This window comes from Typopeltis vanoorti, chromosome 14, assembly GCF_054136105.1.
Source record: "Typopeltis vanoorti isolate ZY-2024b chromosome 14, IOZ_Tvanoo_1.0, whole genome shotgun sequence".
NCBI classification, from domain to species: domain Eukaryota; kingdom Metazoa; phylum Arthropoda; class Arachnida; order Uropygi; family Thelyphonidae; genus Typopeltis; species Typopeltis vanoorti.
In genome coordinates, this window is record NC_143562.1 from 79,959,787 (window position 1) to 79,986,231 (window position 26,445).

General features: G+C 37.6%; 1 protein-coding gene across 6 annotated transcripts in view; it reads right to left on the reverse strand.

Moving 5' to 3' along the window:
- LOC150099700 (fanconi-associated nuclease 1-like) overlaps positions 1 to 26,445 on the reverse strand; it is a 346,925-nt gene that overhangs the window by 178,496 nt on the left and 141,984 nt on the right. For all 6 annotated transcript variants that reach the window (XM_090403992.1, XM_090403994.1, XM_090403995.1 and 3 more), the window contains exon 8: positions 5,084 to 5,228. In XM_090403992.1, coding sequence (XP_090260118.1) covers positions 5,084 to 5,228 — 145 coding nt within the window. The remainder of the gene's footprint in view (positions 1 to 5,083; positions 5,229 to 26,445) is intronic.

Consider the following 26,445-nt stretch of genomic DNA (forward strand, 5'->3'; position numbering starts at 1 on the left):
AATTCTCCATGTGTATGGCTTAGTAAAGAAAGACCCATTATTGTATATACTATGTCCTTTCCAATTTCAACTCAAATTACAACCAAGGAAAGTAAAGCAAAAAGAAACAGATATTATACAGAAAATAATAAACTTCCCCAAACCTAGATTCACTTCACAAATATAAGTGGTCTTAGAAATTAACAATGTTAATTTCCATTCTCAATTTTCAAAATCACACTTTCATTTCCTAAGAAACTCAAATTTCAACTTCTTCAAGCAAGCAAGCACAAATCACCTCAGTTTTCCCAATTTTAATCTCTTTGCTGTTTTCATCTTATAGATGGTATTTAGGCACATATTCACTCTGATATACCATGTCAGAGAATTTCCAACTTAGAATCTCCTCTTTTTGGCTAAAAATCTGTATGACCATTCTGCACAAATGATTAGCTATCTCAATCACTCTGCTAATGCCACTAACCATTCTGAACTATTTCAATTTCCTTTTATTTTTAAATGTTGATTTTCTCTCCAGTCTAATTATCCTAATAACGAGGTCGCCTTCCTTGGTGATTTTATCATTCAAATCTTCATTTCCAACAAGCGTTACCAACAATCTTACAAAACATCTATCAGATAAACCTAACATTCTCTGCTCTAGATCTGTTGCTCATTAGTGATGTTCTATTACTGTGGATGCTATGTCTTCTAGGCAAGTCACACTGCAATATAGTGATCTCTTCTACCACGGAGAAAAAAACACAGTCATACTCATCCATATTATCTGACAATGAAAGAACTCCATGTCAGATGATCTCCACAGCTTCTATGCTTCATTTTCCCTTGGCTGAATTATCGTTTTCCATCAATCCAAGCATCTGCACTGAACATAAATCACTGAAGCAATTCTTACTGGTGACAAAACATTTATTCCCCATTCCAATTTAAATTCACATTCCTTATATAAATCTCGATCTTACCAAAAAAAGTGTGTCAAGGCTGTGCATGAGAGGAGGCCAGGAATATCACAATTGGTTCCATTAAAATCTCAACCTTCCTTTTCATATTCATACCAAAAATTATCAATCAAGAGAATAAAACTCATTTTGAAAGAATTTCATTTTAAAAAATGAAACTTGAATCATATCCAAATGGTCTTACTAGTCACTTATCAAACCTACTGGCTGTCATTTTTGTCCAATCCTGCTTCTACCTCTTTTGAACTCAGATGGCTGTACTGCATTGTTACCCATGGAAAAAAAAAAAAATCAATCTTCTAGTTTCTTTACTTACTTTTCCTTCAAATTCTTACATATAGAGTCTTCGTAATTATCCCCTTACCAATTCAAGCACCCAACATTCAAATGCACACATTCATTTTTCACCAGAAAGCAATGAGAAGTCCCACAGTAATAATGACATTTCCCTGATTTTGAAAGTTTTTCCACTTGGTTATATTATAAATCAAAGATGCTAAGAAATTATATTCTTATTTTCATCTTTTATCCAAGTGTAAGCAAACAAAGTTTGTACATGAAATAACTTCATGACAGGAAGACTCATATATAGAGGCTAATTACTTCACATCAATTGCCTTAGTATCCCACAATGCAATGCACATATCCTTACAGACATGTATAATGCTATGCATTATGGGAAGGGCCGAAAGGCCACTACCCAGACTGGTTTCGACATTTATTGAAGTCTCATTAGTGGGAGTCAGATCCAGAAGTGATATCAAGGTTGAAGTAATGTAGGTCATATTTCCATATACAAGCAGCCAAAAGATTCACACCTTATTATTAAAATACTCTGGATAAAAGATAGATGTTGAAAGTTTTTCCACTTAGCTATATTATAAATTAAAGATGCCAAGAAATTATATTTTTGGTTTCATCCTTTTCAAGTGTAAGCAAACAAACTTTGCACATGAAGTAAGTGATGTGCATTATGGGATACTAAGGCAATTGATGTGAAGTCATTAGCCTCTATATACAAGTTGCTCTGTCATGAAGTTACTTCATGCGCAAACTTTGTTTGCTTATACTTGGATAAAGGATGAAACCAAGAATATAATTTCTTGGCATGTTTAATTTATTTTGCTGATTATTTTGATGGTTTGTGTTACAGAGTGTTGACACCTGTTCTAAGTCACCTTTTTATTTTTTCCTATTCCACTGGTATCTATCTTACAGCTTAAAAATTAGTATATATTCAAAACATCCCTAAGAAGAATGACAAATCGTTACCATCAAATTATTATACAATTTCACTCACTGAGTTCTTTCTAAGTAATATTAAAAATCATTAAAACACAAACACCTTCTACACTACCTTGAAACTTTCTAAGTAATAAGCAATCACCAATATGAATTCTATTGCTGTTCAATGAACAGAGAATTTTCTTGCTTATGTTACCCAACTTTGAACACATGCCATGGAAAAATGGGGAATCGGAAGTGGTTGCTCTTGACAGAATTTGGCACAATGGCCTATTTACGCAAGTCACCATCATATGTCCTGTTTTCTGACTTTGCAACTGGGTTGCTAGTTTTTGTGCAAAGAGACATCACATGTAATGGTGGATGAATTTTTATCCTCAAGCTTGCAATTAAAGGGGTCCCACAAGACTGTTCTTTCTCCTACTTTCTTCTTTCTAAATATATCAATGACCTTCAACAGTTGTCTACAAATCCCATAAACAGTTTTATTGATGACAATATAATGCACTCCTCTTCCTCATTAGATAAGCATTGCACTAAACAAATCAACAAAACTTCCAAAATATCAACTTCATCCCTAAATTCTAATCCTCGACTATTCTTCAATGGAGTTTTCTGATAACCCTGTTAATTCCAAAACTTGAAACATTCAATCCTCTTCTTCCAGTCTTACTCTTAACAACACCCAAATCTCTAGACAAGATGAGATTTTTCTTCTTGAGATTACCCTAACCTTGAATCTCTCCATTAATATTGTCCATTAAAAAACTAAAAAAAAAAAAAAAATTTCCTTTTTTTCTTTATTTCTGAATAGCTATCAACTCCATACAAATCCCAAATCTATCAAATCAATGAATTTGCTTTTCATATGTGGAGTGGTACCCCTAAGAGACCACTCCACATATGAAATGGGTAATGAATCAACAATTAGTTGATTCATTACCCACTTCTCACAGACATTCAGTTTCTACAGCCTACATTTTCTAAGGGAACTGTTCATCAGAATTTGTATTGATAATTCTCCCACCATCTTTTAAATCTATTGAAACACATGCAGCAACTAGTCAAAAACCTTTCCAAGTTCAAGTCACAGAACAAATTTTTCTTCCTCTTTGTTCATTGCTTTTACTGCTATCTTTTGAAACAGTCTTTTCTTGTATGCATTTTCTAAAGAGTATAATTTACAGGTCGTCTTCAAATCCAAAGTTCACAAGTTTTTTCTTTCTCTTCACCTTTCTCTCCCTTCATGGTAGACAGCACACTGGGTGAATAGTGTAGATGGTGGGTTGTGTAGTGTAGAGTGCCCTTCAGTAATGAGTTTTTGGACTCCACAAGTGTTACATAATATATATTACTATTATTATATGATACCACCATAGAGTCCAAGGCCTCACTGTGGGAGAGAGAGGTCACTCCACATCTAAACAACACTTACACAATCCACTGTTTGCAGATTACCATCCATCACTTACTACATAGCAGTTTTGTTGTTTGCAAGATGAAAAGCCCATTTTTCCAAGAGGAGAAAATCCTACTATCCCATGTAAGACTGGCTAACTCAACTTTAAATAAAAAAAATCTACATATCATATATTATATATATATATATAATTAAACTATCATGACAAGAACTCAATGCAAGCCTTTTCCAACCAAAAAGTATATGTTCCATTGTTGTTTTTCCAACTGCACATGCATAAGAAAAACATATATAAATGGCTCATACATACCAAAAGCACCTACACTGATTTGCATATACACTGTGTGTGTGTGTGTGTGTGTGTGTGTGTGTGTGTGTGTGTGTGTGTGTGTGTGTGTGTGTGTGTGTGTGTGTGTGTGTGTGTGTTTAACAGATTATTATATAATATATAATTTAAGTCACTATTTCCCAAAATTCTGAAAGTTTTAAGCAATCATTCAATTCAAGTTTCGTTGACTGTGAAGGGTTGTCATAACATTCTCTGAACACTTCCTCAAATATGTAAAAGTTTATAAATGAGCATAATCTGCATGTTCCTACTGCTAGATATTTAGTTCAGCTAGTCAGCTTAAATAGGAGAAATTGCAAGAATGCAAAATCTGGTGGAATAGAGGATAAAAAAGATTTTTTTAGTATCTTGTAAGTAATACGAATATTAGATTTTTAATGATTCATAGAGATGGAAAAAAAAAGTATTGGACATAGGTGATGTGATTCTCTTGATATATGATGAATTATTATTAGTAGTGGGAGAACAATAACTCAGAATCATATTATCCTTAATACATTGTGTGAGAGGATCCCCAAGAGTATACATGCATTGTGGACAAGAATCTTGCTAATTCCTAATTTTTTTATGGGTGCTAGATAGAATCCTGAAGAATATATCTCCCACTAAATGTAGGTTTCAATAAAAGCTGAGAGATTCCTGCCAAACTGGCAGAAATACAGAATATTTTTGCTGGTCTAGTGGGATGACAACCGATACATAAAATGTATCCAGAAACACTGAATTCAGCAGACTATATCTAGATATATAAACATGTCAAATGGGATGAGACATTATTAAAACACAAATCAAAGTATGAATTTAACAATCAATGAAGAAAATATCAATTTTTAATTACGAGGGGATATTAAAGTTCTGATAGTTTTAATCCCAATGTCCTAAAACAAAAATTATATTAAAGGAACTGATATAACCACAAGAAAGAACATATCTTAAAACTCTTTAATCCCTATGTTCTAGGTGTTAATCAGAACTTTCCAGACCCACCCTCATAAGAGCTAGAAATAAGCAGTACTCAGAGCAAACTTTAGCATATGTCCTCAGATGTTTTGTGAAGAAATTATTTGAAGATAATCAAGCCTAATTACATAGTGTTTTGATTAATATTACCTCCTGATCAAGTAATTCTTGGAGTTGTTCAACAGCCTTATGATAGTCCTTCAGTCTCTGAAGTAGTTCTACTCCTCTGCTTAAACAACGCACATAAAGATGACCTGCTGTAAAATGCCTCAAGAATGATGGAAGGGAACAATCTCTAAAATAAAACTGAATATTATAACTATGGTAATCAATTTATTTGTTAAAACATAAATCACTGCCATTCAAATGTCCATGTATAATTTGTGACTACAAATTAACATTCTACAACAAAATTATTATTATTATTACGTGACACCTGCAAGGAGTCCAAAGACTCATTGAGGGAGGGTACCTACTCTATAACTCTCCATCTCCAGCACTCAATCCACCAACTACAGCAAACTACATCATCTACACCAACGCTATCTACTGTCCACCACCACTAGTATTTTCACAGACAATCACAAACATCCATGCCCACAGGATTTGAACCTGCAGTCTTTTGGCTGGAGAGCAGATATGCTAACCACTCAGCCAACCAACCACGAATCTATTGGGAAAAGACAACCATGCTCATTCGCAGTAAATTTAGAAGAGACTGTTTTTAGAATCCATGGCTGCTCTCAGAAATCAGTCTAAATTAGCATTTTTGATGTCATAGTTTCTAAAAAATATAATTTGAATTCCTTAAAATGATTTATACAGACTGCTCTTTGTTTGTGTGAGATATGCCTTTTTGAGAGTCTTGGGTAAATTGAAAATTGTGTAAACTAAATATAATTTGCTCACTCAAATATATGTAGAGTTTAGGGAGATGCATTCTACTACTTCCTAGCAAATATTTTCACATTATCAACACCACTATCACTTGCTGCATGCTTAGAAATATGCAGTCCATTATTAATTTATTGAATTCACTCTATATTAATAAAATATATTACAGTATTCTCAATTTCATTAAGCAGTGATGCCCAAATATCTTACAAGTGATGCTGAGATCAGCATGGCCCAATGTTAATTTGCACTAATAATCTATTAAAATTTACTAATAATAGTAATTCAGAATTAAATGTACACAGTTACAGACCTCTGTTAATACAATTCATATGTAATACTATACTGTATATGAAGATGCACAAATGAAACAAGCATGTGTGTATAATTCAATTTGTTTGTGCAAGAAACTGACAACAAAGAGGCAGAACAGACAGATCATATGGGGGATGCATGAAGGATGTCATCAAGCTGGACTCAATCTTGCTCAAGTTGTTTACCAGATTTTCTCAAATGTTCCTAGGCAAGTAGCTGCAAGTTGAGCATGCAAATAAAATTAAAATAGCTAACAAACCAGCATAAACAAAGGACTTACTATATATTTAGATGTTAATAAGCAATTTACAATTGTGGCACCATCTAGAAAATAGTGCCACAGTTCAGGAAAATCACAAAGATTTTCATAAACTAGTAGTCAGTAATGTCTGAGCAACTTCCTTTTTTTTAAAGAATTTATTAACTTAACTTTTTTCCATTCTATCTTCCTTTACATATTACAGAAGCCTGTGTAGCCCTGTGGAAATAGCATTTGCATTCATTAGTGCTAAGCCACCCAAAGAAAGACCAATGCAAGTTCAATTCTACTTACTGACTAGGGAAACTTTTTTCTAAGCCTTTCTTCGACCAGTTCCTGAGTCGGTCAATCTCTTGCATGGGCAAAATGGCCTTTCCCTGCCAGAAACTGTCAGCTTTTTTGTCCCATAAACCCAAGAAAATAGACAGTAAGTGTCATGTTATTTCAGATAATAATATATGGTTTTAGGACCACGAGATTGTGACAGGTCTGACACTTCTCATCCCCAAATACCATTTAAAATCAGTGATAGTCTTGAGTCAGCTATCTCAGAATATGACTTCTGCATTACTTCAACCATAGTATCACCTCTGGGTCTAGCTCCCAATGATGAGACCTCAATAACGGTCGAAACCAGTCTGGGTAGTGACCTCTTCTCATAATGCATAGCATTATACATGTCTGCAAGGATATGTACTTTGCATTATGGGATACTAAGGCAAGTGATGCGAAGTCATTAGTGCTTCTAAATACGAATTACCCCAGTCATCCTGAAAGTATTTCAGGTGCAAACTTTGTTTGCTTAACTTCGATAAAGGATTAAACCAAGTATATAATTTCTAGTATATATATAGTATAACCAAGTGGAAAAACTTCCACCTACTGAAAAATATGCAACTGACATGGCATATATACTCTGTGAAAATGTGACTGCCAGACATGGGGGAACAGCACAGATAAGTTAAAACGCGTTCCAGCTGGCAGTTTACACATATGCAGACACCACCTGGCATGAATAATTAAGCAAAATGCTGTGATGTCATATATTCAGGGCAATCCGCCAGGCGGCGTCAGTGAATAAGCTACTCCAAACTTGTGCTCCCCAGTTTACCGTAATTGCAAGTGTTTTTTCATCAAAATTAACCATCAAATGGAAACCATAACAACAGGTGCTGAGCAGTGGAATACTCCAGTACAACCTGTAAGTACTTATAGTGTATTAAATCAACTATCCTTCCAATTCAAAATCAGCCACGTGTAAGCACTCACAATGCCTACCGTATGCAGCAAAGATGGAGGCATCAAAAGCCAACGCCGAACGAGCATCACTGGTCTCACCAGCACAGTGCCGTTGATCGCCGCCGACAAACCTATTACTTGCTGCAGCTGCAAAACTGGTGTCACAGACCGAAAAAAGGGCATATTCTGCGAGTTCTGTTGCCACTGGCTGTATGCTTCCTGAGCAAAATAGATGAAGCTGCGCAAAAGCTACTTATCAAAGCTACTTATCAAACAGAAGAACCAGCCGTTCTTCTGTTTGCTGTGCCTCCCTTCGGTAAAACAACTTCTAAACATAGGTAAACGTGTCAAAAACCTCGAACAGTACATCAATGCTTTAAATGGAACTTTTACCTCCAAAATACGTGCAGTCGAAGCTAAGTTAGAACAAATTGAAAACCAACACACCGCAAGCTCTACTTCGCCAGCGAAAGAACTTTGCGATCTAATTGCATCAACAGTAAACAACTTGATGGAGGCTAAACACAAAAAACTCAATGCCATCATTTTGAACTTCCCGACGGAAAACAATTATAAGAGGACATGGACAAACTAGCTGAAGAATGCAACATCGATCTTCAGAATATCGTCAGGTGGCATCATTTCAGGCCTATAAATAAAAAGAAGGACGGAACGAACTTTCGGCATCTAATAAAGTGACTTTTACATGCTGACAAGCACATCAAAAATAATAACAGCGATCAACAAGTTCAAAGACACCTGTCCCCAATCATGCATACGTGCACAACCAGACTTATCATTTGCACAAAGGGAACAAAGACACCAGCTTTGAACTCGAAGAAAAACGTCAAAATGGTGGCAAAAGTTGGACCATCGACTACAGACAAGATAAACTGGTGAAAAAACAAAGTGATGTTACTAGCAGCCACCATGGAGACCAGCATGCAGGCACTGCATAGGAAATGTGCAAGACCCAAGCAGTCCAATATATGACTCACAAAACCCTACACATCCACTTCACCAACATCCATGGCCTAAACTCCAACATGAATAGTGTCCACTACCACCTACAGTCTACCAAATCACACCTACTCTTCCTGGCAGAAATTGAAATCTCACCTCCCCCAGCACCACTTATCTCAACCTTCCAAACTACTCACTCTTTAACAACTTTCGTCCTAAGGGTGGTGTCTGTGCATACGTTCGCTCTGACATATCTTGCCAGAGAGCACTCAACCTAGAATCACCCAACTTTGAACTTCTTTGGTTGAAAATATCCCTTCCCCACTCAGTCCAATTCATCTGCTGTCTCTATCGCTCCCCCAACACAACCAACCACCCTGAGGTCTTTAATTTTCTTCCCTAAAAATCGACTTTCTCCAATCCCACTTTCCCAACAGCAAAATCATCCTCCTAGGAAATTTTAACGTCCACAACACTAGCTGGCTTTCCTCCTCCAGTTATACAGATCTTGCAGGCAGAGATGCTGAAACATTTGCCATCACTAACGACCTTACACAACTTTTCCAGATGCCAACCAGAATACCAGATAACCCAAACCACTCCCAAAGCACCCTAGATCTCTTCCTCACCAATGACCCCCTCCAAATACACAGTGAAAGTAGTGAGCCCCATGGGCAATTCTGACCACAACCTAGTGCTCATCTCCTCCCCCATGCAACAACGTTTACACAGACACCCCATACAAGAGTAGTTTGGCACTATAACAGTGCCAAGTGGGACAGCCTCAGCAACTTTTATGCCGCATTCCCATGGTTGGACTATTGCTTCTGGCCTTCCAACCCAAACATATGCACTGAGCTTATTACCAAAATAATCTTCACCAGCATGAATACATAGATTCCACACAGCACTCTGAACTGCCATTCCCTAACGAAACCCTGGTTCTCCAAAAGATGTGCCAAGGCAGTAGAGATGAAACACCAGACATACCACAACTGGCTGAAATCAAGAACCTCATCCTCCTTCTAAGCTTACACTGAAGCCCGTAATAGATGCAAAAAAAAAAAAAAACAATCAATGCTTCCAAATCAGAGTTTGAAAGAGCAAAAAGCAGGAAACTAGCAGCCTGTCCAAACGGAAGCAGAGCTTTTTGGTCTCTCGCCAAAGCAATTGGCTGTAACTTCTGTCCAACACTATTCCCACCCCTGTCGTACCCAGATGGCTCTACTGCATCATCACCCACAGAAAAAGCCAATCTTCTGGCTTCATACTTTGCTTCAAATGCATGCATAACTGATGATGGTAAATGCCCCCCAACCATTCCAGACACCCAACATACAATGCCCCTATATCCTTTTGCCAGGATGAGATCAGAAAAATACCGTCCAAACTAGACACAAAAAAGTCTCCTGGCCCGATGGCATTCCCCCAATTGTTCTGAAAGTTTGTGCTCCGGAACTGACCCCTATCCTATGTCACCTGTATATACTCCACTTACTCCACTGGAATCTATCCATCCCATAAACTGGAAATTGGCATATATTCAGCCCATTCCTAAGAAGGGTGATGTCACTGCCATCCAATTACTGCCTTATCTTGCTTGCCTCAGTCCTGTGAAAAGTAATGGAAAAAATCATCAATTCCAAACTCCTACACTATCTTGAAGACACCAAATAAATGACCGCCAGTATGGATTCCGCCACTGCTGATCGACAGGAGATCTATTCACATATGTCACCCATCTTTGGACAAATGCTATCGAGAGGTTTGGCGAATCTCAAGTGGTTGCACTAGATATCTCCAAAGCCTTTGACCAGGTCTAGCACAAAGGCCTACTAGACAAACTACCATCATTCGGTCTGTAGTTGGATTGCAAGCTTCCTGTCTGGATGCACACTGTGTGTGATGGTGGATGGCTCCCTACCCTCTCACCACTCAATTAATGCTGGGGTCCCACAAGGTTCTGTTCTCTCACCAACCCTCTTCCTGCTATATATCCATGACCTACTGCAATTGACTTCCAACCCAATACACAGTTTTGCAGATGACAGCACACTTCACTCCTCGCTTGCATTTGATAAGCCTTACCCTTCACAACTCACCTCAATCTACAGAACATCAACCACCACCATCACCCTCAACTCCAATCTCCAAGCCATCCTACAATGGGGTTCGGATAACCTCATAAATTTTAACATCAATAAAACCCAGTTCTGTACAATTTCCCATAAAAAAGAACCATTTTTCCCCACTATCTTTTTTTAACGATACCCAAATTTCCAGACAGTCTGAGATCTCGCTTCTTAGAATCACCCTCACATCAAACCTCTCCTGGCATAAACATATCACAACCATTGCATCCTCAGCCTAAAAAAAACTAGGATTTCTCTTTTGCTCAAGACGTTACTTCATCCTCGAACAGCTACTAACATTATACAAATCAAAAATCTGCCCAGGCTATTGAATACTGCTCCCACATATGGGGTGGGGCCCCTAAAAGTTCTCTCAAAATGCTCGACTCAATACAGAGGAGAGCAATTAGATTTATCAATGATCCATCCCTTACCAACTCTCTCTCCCCCCACTTTCACAGACGTATGGTCTCTGCAGTATATATATTCTACAAATATTTCCATGGGAAATGCTCATCCAAAATAACATCAATAATTCTTCCACTCAGTACAAAGCTCATTGGAACATGTGCAGCTGCTGCACAACATCCCTTCACAGTACACCTAGAAACAAACAGAACAAGTTTCTTTTCCTCTTCCTTCATCCCTGCAACTGCTGCACTGTGGAACAGTCTCCCACCTGCTGTTTTTTCCCAAGGAATACAATTTGAATCATTCAAATCAAATGTAAACAAATTCATCCTTTCCCAACCCACTACCCATACACGGTACTAATGTACTATAGGTTGACCAACCAACCTCCTGTATATGGGCCCAACATAAAAAATAAAATAAAATATTCAGGTGCTAAATTCAATCTGATTTCAGGATTTCTGTAACAGCCACTGTTTTTAAGAAAAGCAGAATAACAATGCTTATAAACATAATATTTTAATAAAAAACAAAAATATAATCAATAAAAAATTATGTTTATAAGCATTGTTATTCTGCTTTTCTTAAAAAACCCAGTAGCATTCTGCCAACATAACTGGAATTACAAAACCCATCTTCCTGGGAACCACTTTTCCATGGTGAGACATATCCTGATGGAATACTTTAAGGCTTTCTATGGCTTATTAACAACACAACAGGTAAAACATGTCAATATTTAACTTATATTTTACACCTAAGATACCTGCAAATGACATGGAAAGACAAGGTCTAAAGTAATTATAAGATCTAACGACAATTTTTTTTTAAAAAGTTAGTAAACAAAAAATTACTTAGTTTATCATTTCTATTCATACTGGGATGAAGTAAGGTCTCACAGCTTTACATTGGACAGGTTCTATGGAGAAACTGCTTTTATGTAGGACCTTAGTCTTCTAAAGGATCTGATGTTTAGTGGAGAAGGCATGTTCCATAAGCCCAGATTTTTCAGACTCATGGAATCTAATATAGCCAAGATGTTCCTCATAGCAAATAGCTGCAGACCTACTAGTCTGGCCAAATTAAGAAAACCCATGAGTGCAGTGTATCTGATAACTGTCAGGTAGGCTAGAGGCAAAATCATATTCTCTGCAGGCCAAGAAAAGAAGAAAAGTTGATTAATTGGATGAAGAGTTACATCGAGTTCAACAGAAGAAGTTTGGCAATTCTCTCAGAAAAGCCTTTGACATAATGAAAAGCAATATGGTTGACAACTCCTTAGAAGGCAGACAACAGAAGAATTCTATAACCATTAATTACTTTGCTAACATAGGGCTCACGGCAGAAGAGGTCCATTTAGCAATAAAATCGGGCAAGGCTGCTGGCGATGATGAAATTCAGCCCAAAATGCTAAAAGCCTTAAATCGAGACAGTGTTCTCTGGCTGACTCGAGTGTGTCAGGCTGCTTGGATATCTGGGTAAGCACCAAAGCAATGGCAGACAGGCATAATAATACCAGTCTTTAAGAAGGGAGACCAGAAGGATTGCAGTAACTATCGTGGCATCTCTCTGCTCAGCCTGCCTGGGAAAGTGTATGCTAAGTGCTTGGAAAGACGGTGCAGGAGCATAGTTGAGTCAAAGTTCCAGGACGAACAATGTGGCTTTCGTCCTGGTAGAAGCACAACTGACCAAATCTTCACTTTAAGGTAAGTCTTTGAGAAATCTTGGGAATATGCCAAGAATGTCTACACGTGTTTTGTGGACTTGGAGAAGGCATATGACCGGGTTCCTTGGGATAAGCTTTGGCAAGTGGTACAGGAGTATGGAGTGGATGGCCAACTATTAGCTGCCATCAAGTCCCTGTATGAATGCCCAGAGTTTTGTGTCAGGGTAAACAGCACAAAGTCTGAACCTTTCACAGTCTCCGTTGGCCTCTGCCAAGGGTGTGTTCTGTCACCCCTCCTTTTCATAATATTCATGGACTGGATTGATAGGCACAGCCGAGGCAGTGATTGTGTCAGAATTGGAAGATGTAGCATTGGACGTCTGCTTTTTGCAGATGACCTAGTTCTGCTTAGCTCTTCCACAGATGACCTCCAGCAGACCCTGGATAGGTTGGTAGCTGTTTGTGCAGATGCCAGAATGAAGATCAGTGTGGCCAAAACTGAAACATTTGTGGTCTCAAGACAACCATTCCAGTGCACTCTACATGTAAGTGGAGTCCCAATGACGCAGGTGGAAAAGTTTAAATACCTTGGGTCCATATTCACAAATGATGGAAAATGGGACGTAGAGCTAGATACTTGAATTGGCTTAGCAAGCTCAATACTGCAGGAGCTTGGCCGTTCGGTAGTATTGAAGTGGGAGTTAAGCCAGAAGGCAAAGCTGGCTGTCTTCAATACAGTCTGTCCCCATATATGTCCCCATCCTCACCTATGGTCATGAGAGTTGGGTAATGACCAAAAGAATGCGGACACGAATCCAAGCGGCTGAAATGAGGTTCCTTCAAGGGGTTGCGGGGCTAACAAGACTCAACAGAGTCAGAAGCCCAATTCGGGAAACCCTCAATACTCAACTGCTTCTCTGTGTTGAGAGATCACAGTTACGTTGGTACGGGCACCTGGTCAGAGTGCCACAAGAGACTCCCTCAGCAGGCTCTCTTTGCCAAGCCAGAGGGTGGGAAGCTACGTGGAAGGCCAAGGACTCGCTGGATAGATTATATCCAAAACCTTGGGTGGACACGTTTGGGAATCCTACCAGAACACCTGAGCTTGGTGGCAGAGGATCATGACCATTGGAAGTTCCTCTTGCATCTGTTGCCTCCACAACCCAATTAGGAAAGGTGGGCCTTGAAGATGTATGTAACATAGGGCTCTGTGAAGTCATTAGACTGTCATTATTGTGTCAATAATGCCTCAGTAAAGCCCAACAAGAAAGCACAATAGATGAGAAAGTGATAATGGTACTAGATTTTTGACATGAACGGTGACATAACTGAGCATGAATATAGTCTAATGTGGATTTTCTTTTGAAAATGCAAAAGAACTCTGCCACTGTTCAAATTATTATTATTATTATTATTAATGTCATGGAGTCAAAGACTCACTGCATAAGGTAATGAGTCTTTGACTCTGCGACACCATATCACATACACACAGACTTTGCCAACCATGCCTTTAAATCATTCAGTGTGTCTGCATTCACCACACTCTCAGACAATGCATTCTGCTCACCAACCACTCTCCATGCAAAGAACCTGCTCCTCACTCCTTTGATCACACCCTCCTTATACAGTAAGTTTCTAAGGATGGACTCTTGTTCTACCGTACCTCTCCCATTCTATGAAAAATTTTTTCCAAGATAACCTGGTAACAACTTCCAAGTAACTTATATGTCAATTACATCTCACCCTTCTCCTCCTCCACCTATTTGCAAGGCTTTGCAAATTGAATTCCCTAAATCTGTGTTCACAATCTACATTCCAAAGATCAGTTACCACCTTCATGAATCTTCTCTGGATCCTTTCTAACATAATTCTTATCACCACAAAAATGAGGTGACCAAGTCTGTGCACAATATGAGACCTGAATAAGAGCCTTATGCAATGGAACTATAACCTCTTTATTTCTTCAAGTCAAGGTTCTCCATATCACTGTCATAATCTGATGTGAGATGACTTCACAATTTGTGCAATGTGGATCCTGAACTTCAAGCCCCTGACTACTACCACCACATCAGAACTCTTACTCTTCTACCTCCTTCAAAATTTCCCAACCAAATGTATACTTTGCAACCCATCATTACTTACTAAATCAGAATATTACACTTTGCAATACTAAACTAACAGTTCCACTTATCTGCCCACCCATATAATCTATTCAAGTCCTCCTGTAAAGCCACAACACCTGCTTGACTCCTCACTGTTCTCCCCAACTCTGCATCATCTGTAAACAGTTGCATATCTCTAGTTAAACCTGTCCCAATGTCATTAATATACAAGTTGAAAAGATAACTAAAGATAACTGGTGTCCAAAACCTAAAGACAAATACTATTTTTGAAGATTATTACAACTGCAAATTCAGATGAATCAGTTTGTGTCAATTTGTATAAGTGATGATTTCAAGCAGAAATTGAGTACACATTCAAAATTTTAAATTGCACGCAGAGGGGTCACGTGGCAGTTCTCAACAGGATAAAAGGCAAAAGACTGCACTAAGCAAACTGTGTTTGAAGGAAGCGCTTTTCGTGAAGGAATAAAGTTGCAAACTTGGATGTCTTGCAATGTCTCAAAGACATCATCTAGATGATTTCACATAAGGAAAAATTATTGGGAAAATTATTGGAAAACAGAAGGCCACAGAATTACTGATATTTCCAGAGAGTTTGGAATCTCACATAGCATTGTATCCAAGCTTTGGGCAGCATTTCAAATGAATGGAATGTGTTCAGACATTTGCTAAGAGCTTGCCTTCGCTCTACCACAGTGCATGAAGACAGATTTTTGGTTATAACAATAAAACGTAATCAACACATCACGGTAGATCAGCTTGCAAGTCGGCTGCATTCAAGCATGAGTATGCAGATATCGCGACAAACTGTGGCAAGACATCTTCAACAAGTAGGTTTATGCCTAAAGAGAAGTAGCCTGCATCTCTTTATCCACAGCTCATCATAGAGCATATTTTCAGTGGTGCTGTGCTCTATCTATAAGAATTGGACAGGACACAAATGAGCTAATGTACTCTGTGTCAATTCAGTTACAGATGAGACTTGTTTTAGTCTTTCCTTCAATTCTAGATGACACTTGATCTGGTGTGAATGTGGTACTATTTACCATCATGAGAATGTTCTTGAAAAAGATAAGTGCTGAGGTGATGGTGTGGGGGAGGCATTAAGCTTAATGATGCACCACTACAAGTGCTGAAAAAAGGGACTATGAACGATATTGTAACGAAGTTCTTCAACATCATGTTCAATTGTTGCATGATGCTGTAGGCAAAAAATTCATTTTTATGGATAACAATACCACACCACATCATACATGAGCAGTAGAGATACTTCTGTAGATGGAGGATAATAATCAAATCAAGTGGCTAGCAAGCTCTCCAGATCTCAACCCCACTGAACACATTTGCAATGTAATAGGGAGATGTTACTGCAAAATTACTGATATTTCTCAAACTTACCCCTCTCCAGAAAACAAACATGACCTTATCTTTGATCTGAAGGAAGAAGGCCAGTTTGCCTCAAGAACTTCTGAATTACTTGGTGCTAAGCATGGTACAATGTGCAAGTGTTGCACTGCAGTCAAGGTGAACATATTCCATACTGAAATGTCTCTCTACATAGTTTTCTGTAGGCACTATTACATTAATTCCTTAACTACATCTTTAGGAAATTTGTAACTTTTGTCAAAAACATATTGCCATTTAATTTGTACAAAATTTATAACACATCTTTTGTGTAATATAATTTATTAGTATGCTGGGAATAAATTTATGTCCACATTTGACTATAGTCATTAAAATATTTTCATATACAGATAAAAATGTGGTTCATCCTTAGCTTTTGGACACCAGCATACATCAGAAAAGATACCTTAAGTTCTCTGTGAATATGATCTCTGTGCTTTTATATCACTCATTCAGATAGCTACCTTCATTCTCATGAAGATCAACATTATTCTCTTGCACATCCTGGTATGTAAAAAGTTGCTTACAGTTTAGCCTACTTTGGAGAGATTAGTAGATCAGTAAATATCCACCCTGAAGAACAGAAAAATTGCATCTATGACCATCTTTACAGCAAGTCTGGGCTAGCAAGCCATGTGCTGGATACTCCTTCACATAAGATTAAATGAAAGAAGATATCGGTTTTACACAGAAGTTGCTATAGGTCAAAATACTATTTTTAGAATCAGCATCTACTATGAAACACTCCCCCAACCTCAACAAGTATAGCTACAGTAATCTGTCAGAGATTTGGAAAACAGTCTGGTCTCAGAATGAACCAGATAGCCAGACTTCTATGGTTAATTTATGGTTAAAATTAAATTAATTAATTAAATTAATTTAATCCAACCCACAGAAGGTGCTGTGTTAGGGCAGTTTTTTTTTCAGTTACAATTGAAACTGTTTCTGCAATGACTCTGAAGATGCTTGGTAGAAGAAAATCAGTGAAATATTAATACATTCAATAAATTAATTATATTTTTTTCTCCTATTGGTATTGTTTATTGTGAGGTGCTATTATAAAGATGCTACATTTGTTATGAGTACAATTGCTTATATCACAAATTTCACTATGCTCTGTGATCCCTTAACTTTACTAAATAATGATCTAGCCTGGCTAACACATAAAAATACTATTATTATTTTCCTGATATTCGTGGAGTCACAAGACTCATCATGGGAGGTCAGCACAAAGTCTATCATACCACTCCTTTAACTCATCCACTGTCTACACATTCACCATCCTCTCTTCTTCGTTTTACTCACTACTCCCTTTTGCAACTTCCAGGGATGGTCCCATTGTCCTTGCTTCTTCCCTTTGTTCTACAATGAAAAATCTCCTCGGTGTTAATATAATATCCCTTCAACAGCTTAAATATCTTGATTATATCCCTTCTTTGCTTTCCACCAAATTCTGCAGTCTGCATGCCCTCAGTCTATCCTGATAATCAGTGTTGTATAGTACTGATATCATTCTTGTTATCCATCTTTGCACCCTCTCCAAAGTTACTTCATCCCCTTAATTCCAGTGATCAGATATGAGCACAGAAATCCAGATGTGTGGTCTGATCAAAGCTTTATACAATGGCACCACCACACTTTTTATCTCTTGTGGTCAATTCTCCTCAACATTGTGCAATTTTCTAAGATGTCTTTGCAACCTTTGCAATATGTCCTTGGCCTTCAAATCTCTATCCATGATCACACCAAGATCCCTTGCTTCACCTACTTCTTCCAGTATAACTCCAACAAGTGAGTATGAAGCATCCCAACTGTGATCCCAAATTTTAAACCTTTACATTTAGTTTAAATAAACTGACATTTCCATTCATTTGCCCACCTTTCTAGCCTATTCACTTGAAGAACCAAAACATCAGCGCTATTACTAATAACCCTCCTAAGCTTCTTACCATCTGCAAACACTGCACATCTCCCTGTAGTCCTGTGACAATATCACTGACATAAAGATTGAACAGCAATGATCCCAGTGCTGAACCCTATGGAATTCCACTTATAACTTTCCTTCTCCCTGATAATGCTCTCCCATATACAACTCTCTGATATCTACAAGAGAATCAGTCACCAATCCAATCTACTAATCTGATATCCAAACCCATGTGTTGCAACTTAAAACTCAACTTATCATGTGGCACCCTGTCAAATGCTTTTGAAAAATCCAAAAATGACAGCCTATGTCTTACCCTCATACACTGCTTTTGTTACCACTCTATTGTAAAAAGTTACCAGATTACTAAAACAAGACCTTTAACAAATCCATGCTGGCCTGCATAAATAATTCTGTATATAAGTTCTTAACCATTTCTCCAAAATCTTAACAACTATAGACGAAATACAACTGTCATATAGTTTAATACCTCCATTTTACTGCCATCCTTAGGCAATGGTTTTATTTTATCCTCCTTCCACTGTCCAGGAACCTATCCCAATGCAAGACTTTCATTAACAGCCAAACAAGCTAATAGTACAGTCAGTTTCATGGCACATTCCCACAAACCACATCAAATTTCATCTAGGCTGCTGCCTGATTAACATTTAATTTACTCAGTATTCAGAATACATCCTCTTCCTTCGCTTCTAACACTTCATTATTCATTATCCTTCTAGGAATATAGCCAGCAATACTAGGATGAAACATTCTAATAAAGTGAAAATTAAATAGTTCAACTATGTCATTTGCTTTGGTCACCTGATTCCCATCTTCATCCACTAAGATAATCTGTCCACTATTATTTTTACCCTTACTCACCACATTGTAAAAAAACTCCTTGGGATTCTTCTTGGATTGCAGTTGTTGAGTCTGAATGAAACTTGAATTAAAGTAATTTACGTTTCATACAGACTTAACATGGACCTTACACTTTGGAAATAAATATTGATATATCAGACTTACCGAGCACTTGTAAATTAACCAAATATTACTAAAATGTTAATAAATCCTTCAGTTTTAAATGTTGTCTTATATTATAAAGTTTTATGAAGTATTAAGTTGCTTAAACTTTACTGTTTTGTAAGTACTTAACAATTGCTGGAAAAGAGAGATAATCCTATTATGCAAAAATCTGGCCTTGCTCCTGTTCTCTGGTTCCCGTGCTCTCAAATGGTCTCGTAGGTTCTGGATCTCGTGTGTCTTGCGGTCGTGCTGATGTGTGTGGAGCCTCCACGTGGTATCCCCTTCGTTCGATGAGGTTTCAAGACAATGACTCGAAAGTCTACCAGTTAGCGGTCAGCCCAGCAGACGAAAAGCACAGATGCTTGCAGAGATATCCTGATATAAAATGCAGAGAGAATCTGTGAAGAATACCTTAGAATATGTGAGTGAACTTGAAATCAAAGGTGAATATCCAGACGAAATTAGTGATGAGGTCAAGTAGCAACCCAGCAATTGGTAATGTACAGTTTATGCTCTCTTACAAGTGAAATTGTTTAAGAAGAATGTTTGTGAATACTAGGATAGACTCTAGTAATTGTTTCATTATTTTATTGAGTAAAAATTGAGAATTCTGTATAGGATATAGTGAAACAGCCTGTGGTGTCTAGAACATATTTCCTAAAGGACAAAGATATAATGTGTGTTTTGTATGAGATAATTTTGTTGAGAGCATGTGGAGCAAAGAAATTGAATAGGTCTGTTAAGTAATGTACACAGAATTGAAGGTTAAGAGTGATATATCAAGTGAATATTTAGTTATCATGAGTGAGATTCTTTGAATGTAATTCATGAGAGAGATTAAGAAATTGTAAACTAAGTGCTCATTCATTGTCTATCTTAGAATGTCTATTCAGTTTAATAGTATAAAGTGTATGATATGGCTTTTGAATTAAATGTTTTGAGTTTAACTGCTGCCTTGCCTAAATTTTGTTCTATTGCACTTGCTCATAAAATTTACAAACCATAGCGGGAGGTTAGATAATAGATAGGCTACGACTGCAGAAAAGTGAATTATAGTTTAATAAGATTGACTGCTTGTTGAGAGGCTTATACGCTGGTTAAACAGAATAAGATGGAAGAAAGCCACAGTAATACACCGCAGCAAGTTCAAGTATGAAAGACTATTCATGGAATCAGCCTCGGCCCTTAGGAACATGCCAAACCTCAACAAATTTGGATGCATGAGACTGCCCCAAATTTGGGAAACTTTTATCAGAAGAACTTCAGCCCAAAGGCCAAGAACTACCAATATAGCCCGCCAGGGGGCACCATCAGGACTTTAGGAAAACGTTAGCTTCCTAGCTTCAGTCTCATTTGCTGTTATTAGTACTTGTGTGCACGTGTCTTTGTAGTAAGTTCCCAAGAAGATGGCAACGTGACGTTTGCTGAAATATCGGAAAGTATATATTAAAGTTTATTTAATTTATATTTCTAGTATACGCTGTCAATTCCTTAAATATTAGTTATCAAGATTGAATGCTAACTGTGTTCTGGTTCCTTGGTCATACAAGCTTTGTTAATCTAGGATTTGGGGTAGCACAGATAAAAAATAAATTTTCCCTGAATCCGAATAAGGAATTAGAACCAGTGCTGAGACAAAGGAATAGGTATCAGCCATTAGTGATTCCTTTGTCCCACAAACCAATAGCTTTACTCTTATTAGAAATTGGGCCTAGTGATTATTTTGAGTTAAGGAGATAAAGTTTATAATATAGAGAAATATTGTAGAAGAAAAATATTGGAAAGATTTTACAATTTAACAATGGCGAGCCAGCCAGGATTTTGATTTAAGAAGGTTTAAGTACGAAAGAGATAAGGATAAGTATAAGTAAAGTATAAAGGATATTAAAAACATAATAAGACATATAAAAGGATATATTTATACACAATATAACACAGTGCCAATCTCCTCTCATATTCTAATTTTTCTCCCTTGCAATAATAGTCACTTTCCTAGCCTGAGCCCTATATTCCTCATGTAACTGTACTCCACCTTTCTCTTTATGTCTTCCATAATCTCTCTTTCTTCTGCAATTCTCCTTTTATTTCTCTTATCATCCATTTGACTCCAAATTGCTTTATCTTCTTTTATAGAGATATACAATCTACAATTGCTGTCAACAACTTTTTCTTGAGTATCTCCCATGCACTCATGTCCCCACTTCCTTCAAATTCTTTCATCCATTGAACTTCTACAAGCTGGTTTCTAAGCCTATAGTAGTTGCTTGCCTCATAATTCCACACAAATTCTTTCTATTTTGATACCCCCCATATGCCTATTCATCCTTCAAGTCAGAACTACATGGTCAATCTTACCAATGGGGAGGCAAGTATGATATCTCAGTCACAATCAGATCCTCTGATGCTATGACCAAATCCAAAACTCTTAATCCTTGTGTTCGCTCCACCACATGCTGCCTAAGACAGTTGTCCCTCAAGAAATCCAAAAATTCAGTTTCCTTATTACTGCATGCAGTCTCCTCTGCCCAGTTTATATCACTATAGTTGAAGTCCCATAATGATTGTTCACTTTACACTTGCAAAACTTTTTGCCTAAATTCCTGCTCATCACCATGTACATCCCCTAGTCTGTAGCAATATTCCACTAAATATCTTGTTGTATAAACATCTATCTCACATTACATACATACTCTCAAAGCCATTATTGTTATTTTCACTAATATTCTAATATCATGAACTGTCATGAGTAACACTCCAGAACCATGTTTAGCTTTCCTATCCTGCTGAAATATGCTAAAATAAAAAGATGTTGGAAGTTTCTTTCCATTTAGTTAGACTATAATAAATTTAGTTTAATCCTTTATCCAAGTGTAAGCAAACAAAGTTTGCACCTGAAGTATCTTCAGTCCTGAAGGTCCACTCCCCAGACAGGTTTTGACGTTTACTGAGGTCTCATGAGTGGGTGCCAGAACCAGAGGCGATACCAAAGTTGAAGTAATGCAGAAGTCATATTTCCATATACAAGTAGCCAAAAGATGTCGCACCTTAAAAGATAAAACCAAGAATATAATTTCTTGGCATCTTTAAGTGGAAAAACTTCCAACATCTATTTCTAATCCAGAGTATTTGAGTAATAATGAGACCTAAAGCAGGTTGAGGTTTAGAGGTGCAGGAGAAGAGTGTGAGTGTGTGTGTTCCAAATACTGAATACTCTGGATGTCAGTAAAGCTGTGGGACTGGATGGTATTTCACCATGCATTTTGAGAGAATGTGCTAAACAACTGACAGCTCCTTTGACCTGGCTTTTCAATGAGAGTCTGGCTATGGGAAAGGTGCCCAGGGAATGGAAGGAAGGTAAGATAGTGCCATTGCATAAGGGCAGTAGCAGACTGAAAGTGTCTAATTATAGGCCAGTTTGTGTGTCATCAGTAGTTGTTAAGATCTTGGAGAAATTAGTGAGGGACTGTATACAGCATTGGGCAGATGAGGGTAATGTTATCTGTGAGAGTCAACATGGATTTGTTAAGGGGTGCTCTTATTTTAGTAATATGCTAGCCTTTTATAATAAAGTTACAAAAGCAGTTGATGAGGGAAAGGAATATACTGCCATTTTCTTGGATTTAGCGAAGGAATTTGACAGGATGCCACATGATAAGCTGATATTTAAGTTGCAGCACATGGGTTTGGATATCAGGTTGGTCAACTGGATTCAGGATTGGCTGTCCGATAGATATCAGAGAGTTGTGTATGGTAGAGCAATATCAAAGAGGCAGAAGGTTACAAGGGGGGGTTCCACAGGGCTCAATACGGGAACATATATTGTTTAACCTTTATATCAATGACATTGTCAGTGGATCGCAAGGGGATATTCAGTTGTTTCCAGATGATGCAAAGCTGGGAAGGATTATTAGTAATAGTGCAGATGCAGCAGCCTACAAGAGGATTTGAATAAGCTAGATAGATGGGCAAATGAATGGGGGTTTCAGTTTAATGCAGCAAAATGTAAGGTCTTGAGGTTTGGGAAACTTCGATGAGACACTGCATACTCTATGGGAGGAGTTATACTGGAGGAAGTAGGGGAGACAAGAGATCTGGGGGTTGATGATTGATAGAAACCTAAAATTCAGGGGACATATTGCAAAAGGTAGTGAAGGTAACACAGAGGATTGCTGCAATACTGAGAAGGATGCTGACCTGTAGAGATAAAAGAGTTATCATTCCGTTGTATAAGATCCTGATCAGACCACACTTAGACTATTTTTCTGAAATTTGGTCCCCAGGATTTGAAGGGGATAAATTATTAACTGTGGAAAGGATACAGAGGCAGATAACAAAGATGGTTTCAGGACTGTACAATGTTAGTTATGAGGATTGGCTGAGGGAATGTGGATTGCAGAGTTTGGTGGATAGAAGAAGGAGAGGTGATATGACTGAGACTTTTAAACTGTTGAGAGGTGGTTACAGGGTTGAGACTGGGGGTGTTCTTTCGCTTGGTTGAACAGCGAGAAGGAGTCATGACAAGGGGGGCCATCCCTGGAAGTTACGAAAGGAAGCTGTAAGCAAGAGGGTGAGGAGTGGTTTCTTTGCATGGAGGGTGATTGAACCATGCAATGCATTGCCTGATAGAGTGGTGAGAGCGAGAACAGTCAATGAGTTCAAGGAGTGGTATGATAGACTTTGTGTTTCCTAGGAAAGACCTCCCACGATGAGTCTTGATAGACTTTGTGTTTCCTAGTAAGGACCTCCCACGATGAGTCTTTTGACTCCATGGAGGCCTGAATAATAATAATAATAATAATAATAATGTGTGATACCTTTTGTCTTATCACCACTAAATCCTTATTCAAGTGAAATATGTAAAGATAAATAATGATTCACTAGTAGTCAACAGAAAACTAAATAAATAAATAAAATAATATATATATATATATATATATATAAGATCACAGAAATAACTTGATTTGTTTGTTTGGATATGGGTTAAGTGTGAAAGAAGCATACTGTGTGTCAATACAGATCATAGCAGTACACAAGGTCATAATTACTTTATCAAGAAAGAGTATAAACTAGGTTATACATGTGAATGTATAAAAACCGAATGTAAAAAGACGTATAAAAGCGATCATAAAGAAGTTCATAAAAACACAATAAAAATAATCTTTACAACATGTACATGATCTATAGTGAAAAATATTGATATCCTGTAAAAATTTAAAAATGAAATGTGATGAATCTGATAAAATCCACCTGAATGTATAGGACTCAAATGGATTATAAATATGACTAAAATAGTAACTGCACTCATTGACGAAATGAGGACAATTGATTAAAATGTGAATGATGGCTAATCTGGTACCATAGAACTCATGCATAGCATGCCATCCTTCAACAGGAAGGAGTGTGTGTCAGATGACTATAACCTATGTGAAGCCAAGCAAGAACAACTCGCTCTTTAAGGTCACTATAGACATTCCATAGACTGCCATGATTTAATTTTAGGTTTGATTTGATAAAGCTTATTGTTGCTCTCTCTATTCCATGATGACTGCCATGGGATAAACGTCTCTGTCTTATGATCTGCCTGTAATATGTGTATGGCACAGGCAGAGGTTGGAAGCTTGAAAAACAGACTGACCTAAATGCAGTATCTGCAGCCTTGTTTCCCTTAATCCCAATGTGGCTTGGGATCCAACAGAAATGCACATCCTTATGTATCTTCCTTAAATGAGAGAATATGTTGATACAAGAGCAATAAAATGTCTAGAGACTTTTTGCCTAAAGAGAGCTTCATGAAACTATATATATAATGCACCTTTGTTTGCATTGTAATCTCATGCATTTTAAGGCATAAGTCTAGTGTGATCTTCTGCTGTCTTTCCAGACAGCAAAAGATCACACTAGGGCCTTTGATTTTAAACCATCTGTGTAACAGGCACAAAATAAAAATATTCCATTCTACTGGCTTTGGAAGGGCTACAGAAACAAAAGCTGCATGGCAGCTTTTGTTTCTGGGCTACCCAAATCTGCCCAATGATAGTGTATTTGATGGCATCTGTACAAGATTGTCTACACTAATATTTAATGCCTCTAAAAGTGCTTTTGTTTGCAAACCAAAAGATTGTATGGCAGTCCAATGAGTGCCATACAGATTCTCCCACCACAGGCCAATAGTTAGCCAAGCAGGATGGTCTTGCAGGGATTTTATTTTAGTAGCATATAAAAGATACAGCTGTTGATCAAAGAGACAAGAGGATGGTTCCTTTGCCTAGATGTATAGCCTATGGATCAGTAAAGTTCAAAATACTCCAGTTGCAATTCTTAAGGCCTGAATTCATTCCCACTACCGGCACTCACCACCTCCAATGGAAAGCTATTCCAAATATGCATGATTCTATGAAAGAAAAATCTAACTATCGTTCCCTTCTCGACTGTATTCATTATCAACTTCTATGGATGCCCTCTCATCCTCTCCTCAGCCTCCATAAAATGAAAACTTCCTTCTACTGATATCCTCTAAGAATCTTTCAGAAGTTTGTAAGTCTCAATCATATCACCTCTCTTTCTCCTGTTTGCTAGTATCTGCAGTTCACAAATTCTCAAATTGCCTTCATAATCTGTATCCCACAATCCCAACATCATTTTTGCACATGCTCCTTTGCACTCCCTTCACTGTATCAGCATCACCACAAAAACAGAAGTCCAGACTTATGCACAAGCCTTGATATGACCTCACCTGTATTGTGAGGTCGTATTCAAGGCTTCGAAAAGAGGCAAAATGACTTCCTTATCCTTACATGTCACAGTTCAATTATCCACTGAGTTGTGTTTACAATCTTTGCTGTATGGCCCTTGAACTTCAACTAAAACTCCAAGATCCCTAGCTTGATCAGTTTCCTCTATCATAATGCTTTCTATGCTTATCATATAGTTTTTCTTTCATCCTTATCATATTCTTTTAATTTATCTGTTATCCAATGGATGTGACCATCCTTTTTTACAATAACTTTTCATTCTCCAATTCCCAATTTGGATATTTGTCCACCCCACTCTACTTGAAACTCCTACTATTCAAGAAAATTATCTTCATGTTTAATTATATACTATAGCTACTTCTTCCTTTCTTTGATCCAGAATGTAACATCTCGTAGCTGTTACTTAG